The sequence below is a fragment of the Aptenodytes forsteri genome, unplaced genomic scaffold (assembly GCF_000699145.1).
Source record: "Aptenodytes forsteri isolate BGI_AS27 unplaced genomic scaffold, ASM69914v1 Scaffold465, whole genome shotgun sequence".
NCBI lineage: Eukaryota > Metazoa > Chordata > Aves > Sphenisciformes > Spheniscidae > Aptenodytes > Aptenodytes forsteri.
In genome coordinates, this window is record NW_008795039.1 from 1,835,985 (window position 1) to 1,849,811 (window position 13,827).

At 36.9% G+C, this 13,827-nt stretch overlaps 1 protein-coding gene across 1 annotated transcript in view; it reads right to left on the bottom strand.

Moving 5' to 3' along the window:
• Positions 1-11,576, bottom strand: part of EPRS (glutamyl-prolyl-tRNA synthetase) — a 41,117-nt gene extending 29,541 nt beyond the window's left edge. The window contains exons 1-8 of the mRNA XM_019471416.1: positions 11,497-11,576; positions 6,857-6,956; positions 4,796-4,952; positions 3,483-3,622; positions 2,745-2,839; positions 1,319-1,445; positions 577-769; positions 30-201 (exon numbers count right to left, since the gene is read on the bottom strand). Of these exons, the coding sequence (XP_019326961.1) occupies positions 30-201; positions 577-769; positions 1,319-1,445; positions 2,745-2,839; positions 3,483-3,485 (590 nt within the window). The 5' untranslated portion in view covers positions 3,486-3,622; positions 4,796-4,952; positions 6,857-6,956; positions 11,497-11,576. The remainder of the gene's footprint in view (positions 1-29; positions 202-576; positions 770-1,318; positions 1,446-2,744; positions 2,840-3,482; positions 3,623-4,795; positions 4,953-6,856; positions 6,957-11,496) is intronic.
• Between the last annotated feature and the right edge of the window lie 2,251 nt (positions 11,577-13,827).

A 13,827-nucleotide genomic window follows, 5' to 3' on the forward strand; every position in this document is an offset into this window, starting at 1 on the left:
CAGGCCATACAAGGAGGAAGCGGACATACTTGTAGGTACTTCCAGTACGTGGGTGAGGTTGGTTTTTACAACGATAAAGAGTTGGATCCCTCATACATCCATTGTTACTACTCATATCTATTTTTGCTCGTAGACAACAAGTTTGTCCATATTCTGTTCCCTTTTTCATTTCTTCCCACATTTGTAGATTCTTATTAACACCTAAGAACAATAAAAATAAATTATTTTCTAAGGTATTATGAAGTTGATACAGAACCATGTTTTATGACTGCAGTAACAAAAAACAACATCACCTTCCCTCTTCAGACACTGAAATTTGTTCACACATTTTACATTTTGAATTTTTTAAAAGTGCTAATAAATGGTGATGAATTCATACATACACAAGTTCACTGCACCTGTCTAAATGTACACTTATTCCAGCCCTGCAGAACAAAGCACTAAACACTTCCAAGTTCCTATAAGGACCTTAGAGATATGCAATTATTCATCTCATCCATCTTTGTTAATAAAAAGCAAGTTTTCATGCCGAATTAAAAAGATAAGAAAGCAAGACGGAAGCTTAAAATATCTTACAGTTATTTCTGTGTTTAGATTCCATTCTTTGCTCACGCTCTGCCTTCATTTGTTCTGCAGGAGTATCATCCACATATGCCTTCCCTTCTTGAATAAGCTTCTCAGCATATTTCATTATTGTTTCAAAGTGATCCGAGGTATACGTAAATTGATCTGGTTTGATGTGCAGCATTGCAACATCTTCAAGAATAACCTGCAAAGCGTGAAATTGTATACTGTAATATTCAGGAAAGCTAGTTTTCTCAAACCTTTACCCTCTTCATGCCAGATGTGGTGTTTTTAATGCTCCGTTGTCTGGGAAGGATAAGCCATAAGAATATGACAAGCACGAAAGAAGAGAGATGCAGGCACTTACCATTAATTCACAGCCTATAATTATATGTGATCAGACATAGGCAATTTCAAGAAAGAGGTAGGACAAGAAAAGGAGATGAAAGCTGAAACAAATTACTTGTTATGGACTAAGTAGTATTTATACAATGAAAACAACAGTATATTGCAAGAGTTGTGTATCTACACACTGTAAAATAAATGTTGGGGAAAAGGAAGAAATAAGCTACCAGTAAAAGGGCTTTAAGCTTTGTAAGGTAAAGATGATGGAAATTTCTTTCAAGCATAAGACTTAAGTGTAATACTGATACCATAAAAATCTAGTGCAAAAAAAGTGTGCAAGAGCAGATCCACGACATTTACCTTTGAATTAGCTATACAGTGAATGGATTTCCCTGCACTCTTATCATACCTTTTCAAAGTCTTCTTTCTCTTTTTCTGGATTTGTGTCATCAAATCTCATAATAAGTTTTCCTTTAAAGTTAACTTGGTAGTGCTGATTTAGCAGGGCAGCTTTGGCATGACCGATATGCAGATATCTAAAAAGGAAATAAAAAATAAATATATACATCAGCACTACTTCAGCTAGGTTTGGGGTTTTTTGTGAGGGAAGGAGAAAGAATGGAAAGCAATACCTAAGTCCAACAAAAAAAACCAACCCAGGATATTTGCTGAAATACTGTACTTTTATGAAAGTAGATTATGTTTTTTCTACCATAAATTTAGTAGTTAACTGTTAAAAATACCTAAATCTGTAAATTAGAGTGTCACTATGGATATAAAGATAGGACTGCAATTATCTCCAGTTTTACAGACTAACTTAAACCAACTGTTGATGACACTCAGTAGTAGCTACCACATAATCTGAACCTAACCACATTCAGAAGAGTGGAGTTTTCCAAAATGGTGGTTGCTGTGAATTTTTAACATAAGCTAAAAAGCTAATGTCAATTTAAACTAAATATAAAAAACCCAAATCCACAAAATGAAAATTGCTTCCAAAAAAAATTAAAAATATGTGTCCCTAAAGAACAGTGTTTTAAGTAAAACACCAGAATTAAGACACTAAAAGCTACTAAAGTAATGTGAGAACAATATATGTTACACACATACATGCACATAACTCATGATATTTGAGCAACAGTTTATACTGGACTAATAGAGTAAGAAACACTACTAGAAGTCACATGATGCTGAACAGCCAGTTTAATGAAGAAATGCAATCATGGAAATTTTACAGCTCATCAGGCAATTCTAAAAAGAAACAGAAAATTAAAAGCTGGCTGAAAACGGTATTTATGAAATTGGTTCATCACATCTCCACTGTGTGGTGTTTAAGGAGTTTGTGTTTTGGGACTACATACAGTACAGACCCCTGGGCCAAGGGCCTCCATGACACATCTGGTGTCAAGCTTCCCTAAGGGAGGCTATCCGATACATCTTTCCCTTCTCAAATCTAAGCTTCCTTGAGAAGCACTATGAGTCCTTTCACCCAACTCAAAGACTGTATTTACACATCATAGCTCCTGTCAGTGCACACGCCTCCATTATCCATGCAAATGCCGTCCTTCTGCTTCTCCTCATCCCACTGCTCAGCAGTACATGTCACCTGCTGGCAACTAACCTCCCTATTCCAAGTTCAGGGAACACTGCAATGAGGTATAGAGGAGAAGTAAACATACAGCTTTAACGTAGATAGGGACAAAGCTTTAAATACTCTTTTGGCTTAAAAGTCTTGGCTGATAAGATGATTAACACTCTCACCAAAGCACACCACTTTTTTTTTTGTGAAGGAAAAATCACAAATAGAACCTTCTCAAAGTATTTCTGTTTCTTACCCACTTGCTTCTGGAGGAAACCTCACAATGACCTTTCCCACCTCTGCACCAGGAAGTTCAACAAACTTCCCAACATCCGCTTTCTTTTCTGTTGGCTTAAAAATTAAGAGAGACATTTACAGATCGCATTAGCTGTACAATCAGATATAAAACTCTAGATAATAGCTTCTGCTCCAAGGTCTCCTTTCAAACCAGACAACAAAAAGCTGCTATATGGGACCCCAGATTCACCTCTTCACAACTTTCACATTACTCATAGTACATCAAAACAAGATTAATTCTGGAGTTTTAAGTTATTCTGTCTTCAAATTTGATCCAGAACTGAAAAGTCTCACTAAGTTGTTTAATTTATTCCACAGAAGAAAAGAACAGTTGCTAGCCAAGTTTTTATATCTTAGTGTTCTTAACCTGAATGTGATTAACAAGTTCAACCAACCAAAGGCTGCAATCTTTGCAGGTCTACCAGGATCTCAAAATTCTCTTTAGAAAAAGCAAACAATGTATCTAAAGAGCAGTGCTGATTAAGAGGTGTCATTTTTACATGATGCCATTTAAGCACGGGACTACACCACTCATGTCTTTCTAAATATGAAAGTGACAGCTTTATTTGTAAACAAGAGTTTACAAAAATTTAATTTACTGTACAACAGATTCCTTTTAACTTAAAAAAAAAAAAAGTCTTATAGTGTATTCACACAAATAAAGCTACTCTCTCCAGAGGATCTGAGTAAATCTTACCATTTTAACCTTTGGTGTACCAGAAGCCCACTTGGCTCCTACTGACTGAAAAGCACGCTGTACCTCAAGAAAGCCATACCATCGCTTTGCATGGACAGGAGCTTTGTTTTGCTGTAATTGCTCTTGCCATATGTTATTATCTGTTAGAGAAGAAAACATTTTTCAAGCTATTAAATGATAAAAATGGAATGATTACCAACAGCAATTTTTAAGACTAAAAAAATACTATAATTTTAAAAAAATCTACTTATGCTCTCTTCTGAAAAGACATTCAGCCGTGGGGACAAGCCATTCTAAAGCAAATTAAATAAACTCCCTCCAAACCCAAAACATACTGAATTCTTTCTTGGATTCATCAAAGCAGAAGGTGGGGGGTACTGGGGAACATACATTTTTTTTGTATCACCACCTCAAAATTAATAACACCTCTTTTTTCAAGACAGAAATATACAATATCCTTCTAGTGTGTCTACACTTGATGTTTTCTAAGCTTGATACATGCTTCACTTCTGATAAATACTACCCTTTGTTTTTGAGGGGCTGTATTCCCACAATCTGCTTTTCAAGGAACACAGCTTCACTAGAAAGATTCTGATGGGGAAAGGAGAAAAAAAAATGAAAGAAATACACTCCTTTCAGATTTCTCTCAAAAGCAGCAACTTTGAAAAAATACTTAAAGATGTTAGCCTGTAATCTTGAATACGTATTTTACTTAACAAGACGAATTTCGTCATACTGAATGGTAGATTGAGACCTATCAACTTTGGACACACATCTAAGAGAATATAAAAACCAAACCCCTAAAAACAGTTCATCAAAGCTTCTTTTGACGTCTGAAGGATATTTCATAGGGTAACTTATACCTCTTTTAATAATTCAAACTAAACACCAAAGAAATTTCCTCTACTAAGATAATGTCATTCAAAAGTCTGTGTATAAAATTTTACTCTGCATTACAAAATAATTTAAATATTTAATCCAAAATTTTGGGCCACAGCAAATTTTCATGTTTAGGCAACAGGTAATAAAAAGACACTCTTAGAGTTAACACAAAAGTAGTTTAAAAAATTCCCATCTATAATTACATCCTATAAATTTCCACATATAACAACAATTTTAAAAAATTCTAGGGTTTCCTAAGCTATACTATTCCCTCCCATCACTAGCGATGCACAGGTCAAAGCAGTATGCACAACAGTATACAGGCTGGCATACAGCTAAGAGTCGCTACTAGCATCCACAAAAAAGGAAATTTGAGGACTCCCGATATACACTGATTGCAAGCCAATGAAAGCGAGAACATATACTGATACCTTTTAGTACAGCCCAGACACACAAGTCTGCGAGACTCAGAGAGTTTCCGACCAAGTACGTTCTCAGAGACAGACAGTGGTTGAGCTCTTGGACTGCTGAAAGAAACTGGCTGGCAGTAGATAACTTTGTAGCACTGAACTCCAGCCAATGGTCAATCTAGTTTTAAGGGACAAAAGATAGTCAAAGTTACTAAAAGAACGAGAAAGCAGCTTGTTAAAAATCTGAAGTAATATACAATCCATTTAATAGCTGAACAGAAAATATTAAGTGGAACATTAGCATTAAATATATCAGACAATAAATCACAATATATGCTCAAAGACCACTTAAAATAAAATATACTGAAACCTTCACCCAGAACTATACTAAGTGATTAAATTTAGTTTCTTCCTTCAGGTTGTATTCAAACTGCTGAAGATACCGACTTTACTGAAGCTATTCCCATTCGTAAAAATAATCAGCAGTTCTTCGGTACTTATTTATCACACACAGTATATAATAATCGTCATTATCCTTCAACCCCATTTGCGACCTATTTGATCTTCCTGGTACTGCTACTGGACAAGTATACCATTTTCCCCTCTGTCCCTATATTCTCTGCTTCATCTCCTTTTAGATTTAAAGAAATCAAATCCCTCCCCCACCTCATTTCCCTCCCCCCTCTCCTGCAAAACAGTCTCCTCCTATAAAAGGGAATATATCTTGGTATAGAAATAAAAAAAAAAAAAATTACGAATCAGGCCCTTGGTTAATAATGTAGCCCTATCTATAAATTGAATCCCTCAATCCTGTAAGAGACTTAAGTGTCTCTTCTAATTCTGTGTCCCTATTTCACATGCAAGTGTTCTGTAAACTGCATCAGGAATCCTGCCAATAGTCGAGCCAACGTGGCAGACACAGATAAAATTACATTCCCACAGAATTCAGTTCAGTCATTTGCAGTTATGCTCCAAAATATTTGTGCCTCAAATGCAGCTGTCACTGTACTTCTCGAAGTACAACTTTATTTCTGAAAGATGCAGAAGTGAAAAGAACTATTTTATCAGAAATACCAATCTTGAAAGTGTGTTTGCAGAGGTCTCGGGGCTTAACTTAAAAACAAGGTTTTTAGTCAGAAAGTTTAAATAGCCACAAGATAACCTACAACTTTTTAAATGCCTTACAAGCAATATACTAAGGCAACACTTCCCTTGAGACCAGCTATAAGGGCCAAAGAGTGATTACTGCTAAGTAATCACTTAATTCAAGTAGTTGTAGAAAAGAGTTGAATCAAGTCCTTCAGTTCCCTCCTCAAATTTCAGAGGAAATAAATTTCAATTTATCTGTTAGTTTCAGCCACCAACTTAAAATTCAGCATATGATTATTCTGAGCTAGACTCAGGAAGAATTCCCTCTCGTTTCAGATCATATCCACAGTTCCTAATAACTTTTTGTAATCTGTGTAAGCAGGGAAGACCAAAAAATTTCCTTCTGTGGCACAAAAATTCTGGTGCCCTCACGGCACCAGTAAGGAAGCATTACGGAATACAGGACTTTGCACGAGGGAACAGTCCACCTATGTGGCGATGTCTCGCCACACATCACTGAGTGAAATCGGGGTCAGGGTTTCGTCCATCATATACAGCAAAAACTAATTCAGTATTTCAGTGTCATACAGTGTTCCTTGGTGTTATACTGAAGTGTTACAAGGTAGCAACTGATGGCAATAGAGCTGAGGAAAGTGAAGAGGGAAAATTTCAGGTATCACCTTCCAACCTGAATTACCTTATTGTAGTGAACTGTCAGGTTAGGAGTTGCTGTTGCAGGGGTGGGAAAGGGCAACCCTCTCAATGCTCAAGTTTATCACTCTTCTTTATAAGCAGCAGCAAGCTTAGGAAAACAAAACCCTCTCACAGCATCCCCTATAGTTGGAATCTCAGTCTAACAATAAAATGCAGAACAATAGACACAAGCTCCTAAAAAAACCCAACAAAACAAACTTTGATCGCAGGCCAAAAGAAAGGAGAAAGAAAAAGGAAAAGAAAGAAAAAAAAAAAAAGGGAGGCATGATTCCTTCTCACCTCAGTGTGTTCCAACAGATTTGAACCATACAACCCAGTAGAACCAGCAACTCTAGCCAGGTAACGAGCTATTGAATTCACATCGGTAAATGAAACATGCCTAAAAAAGAGAGAGGCAAAATAAAGGTACATTAAATTACTACCTCCAGTTCAATTTTAATTGTACACGCTTAGTTGAAACGTGTAAAGCAAACAAAATTTCTGGATGAACCAGCAGGTACCAGGTCACCAGAATAAAATAAAAAAATCTAGCAAAAGAATATATCAGTCTTTATTTTTCTATCACCAGATGGAACAATAAGCTTCTAAACATGAAACAATTTTGTTTAGATAGACAGTAATGAAGAAAATAAAACTGATTATTCTTTCAAAGAATAAAACTCTCTCTCCACATCTGACAGAATACATAAGTATTCTACATATTTTCCAGAATATAAGGAGCTAACTCAACATTTCTTTTCTTTTCATATAAAAGAAGGATGACTTTGAAGAGGATTCCTAGGTTTTCTTTTCTTTTCATATAAGAAGGATGACTTTGAAGAGGATTCCTAGAGAATTTACAGAGGAATCAAGAGGTCTCCACCGTGGTTTTACGGGCTAGCATCGGAGGAGAAAAACCTGTTCATTTGTTACTCAACTTTACTCAATTCACACTTCATAGACTATCCTCTGTTAAACAAACTTGGCTGCCTGTATTTCTGTTTTTCACCCAGTCTTCTCCAGATAAAAGCCTAATTTGAATTTGTTTTTCCCATTCTGCTGCTGAAAATTCTCAATAGATCTGGAGGCGAAAGGCTCTCTAAAGAGAGTACTTCCTTCTGTGTTTTAGTCTCCCTTTTCCACCTTACGTACAGTACTACAAAAAGCTGCATACTGTCAGAAATCTAGCTTCAAATTCATCTAAGATAAACGCAAACATTTTCATTAATATTTACTAAAGAGCTTTGGAAGAAAGATGCATCACACCCATCAATTCTCCAGATAATACTCATCTCCACAGTCCCACATAGGTGTAGATTACAAAATTAGACCTCCAATTGCTTCTAAACAAGCACTGACATCACCAAAAAGAGTTGCTGTAAGTGTTCTGTTCCACTCAATTTAATGGACTGAATGCTACACTTCAATTTGTCCAAACAAGGTTTCATTTCTGTTCTGCCACTGTTCTGTACTTCCTGTTACATCTACTGTGTCCTTATAAAATTAAAAGAATTTTTGATAGCCCTCAAAAAGCCTTGCAAAAATCAATGAAAGTTCTGAAAAAGATATAGAAGACTTCTTGATATATTAACAATTATAATGAGTCCCATTTTTAGTACAAATGGATCAGCCAGTCTCATTACGTTAACTGAACTAAAACCTAAGGAACATAGTTCATTTGTAGTTTTTTTTGCTTACAGCTTTTCAAGCTTCTAGGATCCAGTATACGGAAGATCCTTCAATTAAAAGTAAAAACAAAAGCCACAGTGGGAGGGTTAACATACACAAAGTATGTCCTATTATAATTTCACACTGCTATCAGATTTTAATGGAGCTTTTTCAAACTGAGAAAAACAAAACATTTCTAATACATTTGCACCTACAGAAAGTCTGTGAAATGTGTTTTTATTGTTTTTACTAGTTCATACTAAAACAAATACCCTTGATTACTCAAGCAAAACGGAATAAATATATGAAATGTGACAATGTTACTCTGAGCAAAATCTTACTTGTGCTTAAAAAGTTGTTTATTTTCTTTGGGAAGAAAGATCTACTTCCACCTAAACATAGTGCTTAATTGGCCTCCTTTGAAAAAGTTACAAAACATTAAGGCTGTTCTTTGTAGCTAGTGCCTGCTAACCACAGGGGTAAGGAAGGAAGAATAACCAGGGACAATGTAATGTTACAGGCAAAGAGTAAGTGTCTCTCAAAAGCGACATGAAATGCCACATAATTCAATACCAGGGCAAATACTCAAGAAGCAGAAGACAAGATGGGAGGAGGAAAAAAAAAAAACAAACACAAACCACAGAGAATCTCCAATTGTAATAAATCATTATTTGAATTAATTTGTAAAAAGCATTGCAGAATGGTTCTGTGCAGAGGTTAGATACATCTGCGTAACAGTAATATTACTCTGAAGCACGCATGTGCTCACAACACAAAACAGAAAAGCTCTACTGCAGTTTGTTATCTGAGAAGATGCAGGTATACTAAACCACTCCATAATGCCTTCAACATTTAGCAGAGTGGTTTGTTTAGGAGCTATTATCACATGAAGTTTTGAAGCTAAGGCTTCAAAAATAACCTTTAAAATAAAATTCATAATCTCAAATTAGTGATAAACTTTTCAGCTAACAAGCTGACAGCTAAGTTTCACCTAGTTAGCTGAAAAATTTGTCACCACATTTTAACTGCACTTCAAAATACAACCTAGAAAAATAGCAAATAAAATGTTTTCTCTTGTTCAAGTCAAGTCATTAGAACTAATGGTTTCCCGAAAAAAAAAAATCAAAGTCTGAAATATCCCAAGTGAATTTCAGGTCATGCCAAAATAAGATAGCTTCAGCAGAACTGATGCCATGAAATCCATTTACCAAAAGCATTAGTTGAGACATGAGTTCAGCTGATGCTTCTCAAGTTACAGATACACTTTTAACAGACTTTAAAATAGAGAATCAATTTTTAAAATGATTGTACAACTGAGCAAGAGAAAATTAATGCAATATTGAGGTTTGGAATAACTTCTTAAACATAATCCAATGCCAGGGATGAGATGACACTAACACACAAAAAATTCCATCTGATGGAACCACGATTCTAGATATTATCCACATGCAGCCAAAGTGCAGAAGAAGAGCTTTGGCTTTACATTTCTGATGATTTCCATTACAGCTAAAATGAGTGGGTTTGCAATGCAGTGGGAAGAAGGCATGGTAATATAAAATTATTTAATAAAAGAAGATATTATTTCAAAGCCAAGTATATAAATTTGTATTACTCCAAGATCATCCCCATGTGTCACAGGAGTGTGCATATGCGCATGTGTATCTTTTGGTATATACATATACACACACACTGCCTAAACTGAGAAAGGAAAATGAAACCAAAATCTGACCAAGACTACTTAAGGGAAAAACTCTCTCATGTGACTAAAAAATATCCAATTAACTGTTATGTATGCTGTATCCCACATGTGCATAACACACACTGAAAATTATTAATGCCGTACCAATTAAGTCCCAATACAACCTGCCACATTTCTCTTGCTTCAACTCAAAATCACAAATTCAATGCCATTACTAGGCACAGCAAAAGACAACATGTAAAAATCAGAGACTACAGTAAGGAAAGAACTCATATCTGAGTTCAAGTCTAACATTTTAAACAGAAAGCAATATTTGCAACCAGTAAAGCAATCACTGTGATTGAAGACTGTGAATCATCGTGTGCTTCGATTTTTTTGCAGAAACACGTACGTAGTGACAAGCTCTTTCCCTCAGGTTAGAAGACAGTGGAAAAGCTCAGTCGGTGTTAATTTATGAGGATCAAGTCAGGATCTCCGCAACACAACATAAAAATACCATGTTGCTTTTATAACCATTCTACATGCATGCAGGAATACCAATTTATGATGCATTGGTGGCTTTAACAGCATCTTCTACCGAAATAGCTCACAAAAGGCAAGTTTGTCAGCATGTCTGTGAACAATAGATTTTTTTTCCCCTGTTCTTCCAAAAAAAAAAACAGTATTGAAAAACTACACTTAAAATCACTAATTCCAAACTCATCATAGCGTTAATACACTTTAAGTTAGGACTGCAATGTTTATGGGTCAAAATATGCTCCTTACTGTAGATATTAGACATGAGAGATTTCCACTGATATGTCAGTGGTACTTAAGATATCAGGATATCTCCTCTTGATATATCCAGGTATCTTACCTGATATGGAATCTAAGATGACAATGCAGCTTCCCAAAACTAATAGCATTAGTTCTGCATTTCTGATATGCATATGATCCTACTCAGATCATAAAAACCACCTTCACACCCCAAACTTGAAAATATTTATTCCAATGGCAGAGTATTTTTAGAAGGGTAGACAATAGATTCCTACAAAAAATTCCAAGGTTGTTTCTACAGGATGCAGATGGATACACTGGGTAGCACGGCATAGTTAATTAGCACTTTTCTGAGTGCTAAGATAACATCTTTTTTCTGAGATAACATCATGCCTTCACTTATATGCAGCAGTGAGCCCAAAATAATGCCATATAAACCTTTAAAATTCATTCCACCACATACGTACAAGTCCAAGGAATCTTGTATACCAATCTTGCCTAGTACAAAATGGCCTTGCTTTTGATGATCCATGGCACCTCAAAAAGGCAAATACCTAATCAATAAAGTGACTGGTACGGCATAAATGATTAGATGTAAGTGCATGCAAATAATACCAGAGCTCTTTCCATAAAGATCAAGTTTAGAATATATTGTAGATGTTTTGTCTGTGCTAGAAAGCGACATCAGTAATGCAGTGATGAATAAAACTGTATTCTTCTCTTCCTCCTACCTGAAAAGGTTACTGTCAATGCTACAGCCATGTGATCTTTAAAACTGCTGACCCAAAGCTAGAAGGAGAGATGCAAAGTCACTTACTCAGACACATGGAGGATGGTCTCTTTGCCTTCTTCCACTGAAATTTCAACATCATTCTTCACGTGCTCCACCGTCAGCAGAGCTCCTTTAAAAAACAAGAGAAAAAGATACTGGACTTTCTTCCAGGAAAGATATCTTTCATCGTAGCAACAAAATAGTTACATTTCTTATCAAAGAGGACCAGGTGACTGAACTGGCTCCTTCAAGTAAGATTACCCAGGGAAGAAATCAATGTTCAGTCTCATATTGAAGAGGCTTCTTATTCTTGGCAATCCTTACAGCTTCAAATTGATATGTCCAGCATACAGTAACCTGCAGTGAGCTCAGCAAGTGTTGGCAGCAATACATTTTGCTTCCTAAGGGTATTGTAAAAATTAGTCCTGTCCCCCAATATATGTAGAGATGTAATCAAATTGCTTTTAATTATTGAACAGTATAGTAATGTACTCCATCCCAGCCCTGACATACGCATCAAAGGACATCAATTACTAAATATACCAGTACTTTCTGAACAGGGATGAGACTATTTTTAACCTGAGTTAATGTTTATGAAAAGACTAGCCATTCAAAACCAAGAAACTCTATCCACGTAAAAGTGCAGGAAGCTTATACAGGGTTTTCAGAGTAAGCAGTTCACCAGTGACAGTAAGGGACAGCCTCTAGAAATAAAAGAATTATTGAAGTTTTTAGGCTACATCATCAACTGGGAAGACAGCTCTGCCCATATTCAAAGTGGCTTGATGCAAACCTGCTCTGATCTCGATGCTCTATAGCACGACACAGTAGCTCAAACAAAGCACCAAGCTAACTTGGCTGTATTTCTGGATTGGCTCTGGTCCAGATTCAGCCTGCTGAGCTTAAGTAGAGGAGCTTGTGTTCTTTTGCTTTGCTCAGAAGCACGTACAAAGACAGCAAGCTTTTGCATAGGCAAATATTACTTAAACGAAACTAGCCAAAGGACTATACTCCAGGTCTTGAAAGGCATCTAACCTGTTACAGTCTTCATAGCGTGCCGTGCGCTTTATCTTCCCTAGAACAGCACAGAGACTACCCAAGGCAGATGATGTTGTAAGCTATTAATACACTGGCCTAAATACAAAGCACTGGAGCTAGGAATTCTCTAGCTCTCACCTCTGCTCAGCTGCAAACCCTTCTTGTGGCATTAAGCTTTTATTAACAGTAAGTCAAGGTTCTTCTTCCCATCCCTCAGTTATCCATCTGTGAAAGTCAGGAGGACATCCCTTATGCAATATGTTTGTAAGACATGTAAGTATTTAATAACGTGCACGGAAATGCTTTGAAAATGACAAGTATTATGCACACCAAGCCATGTAATTAATACTAATGACATTAAAAGCTACTACGCTTTTCCCAGTGCACAGCCATGATGAATAGTACGAAGTAGCAACGAGTAGGATGAGTGTGCTTAACTTCTTGATACAAATGTTAACCAAAGTGTTTCATCTGTAATATGTAATATTTCTGACATAATTATGGAATCTCCTGAATTAAACCTCTAGTGCCACTCACCAGCTATCAAAAGAAAAGAACCTCCAAAGCCCCTAAACCCATGTTAATCATAGCTCATATTGCATCATACCTTTTCTAGCAAATCAGTATAAACAAGTATCGGGAGAAATGTTATTCAAAACTTATACATTTTTATACCTTAAATCAGTAGTCATACAAGCTGTATTGAACTCTGAAATGCATTTGGGAATAACAGCATGAAAAAGAAATCAATAAACTAAGATGAAGGACGGGAAGAAAACGTATTTTGAACAGTTGTAAGAAAAGGGAGAAATGGTATGGAATACATATAAAAGGCTGTTTCCATTTGGCAGGAAGCGTAATGAAGGAGGTTCTCACGTTTTTAAAGGCAAAATAACATCGAAGGACAGCGAGCAACTGAAACAGCAAGATTTTGCAGCGCAACTTTGAACCAGCTCCCCGGACGAGCCGAATTTTAGCAGCAGATTAGAACTGACAACAAAAGACAGCAGCAATTATAGGCAGAGCACACAAACAAGCAATCTGAATCAGGGCTGCCTCGAAAATTTAGCCTGAACGTGCTAAGTCACTGGAGGGGTCTACCTATGACTCAGTTTCTTTAGCGCAAGTTACGCCAAGTGCCGGCAGCTGTCACCACTGCCCAAACTGCTACCCGAAAAGCAACCTGCTGCAGACCAGCCGCCCCGTGCGCGGCAGGACCGGCCCTGCCCGATCCCTGCAGACGGGTGCCGGGCAGGCGCGGCGGAGCAGTCGCTGCGGAGCCCGACACGCGGCCGGGCGCCCGGGCCGGCGCCTCCTCAGCGCCCCAGGTGCCAGCGG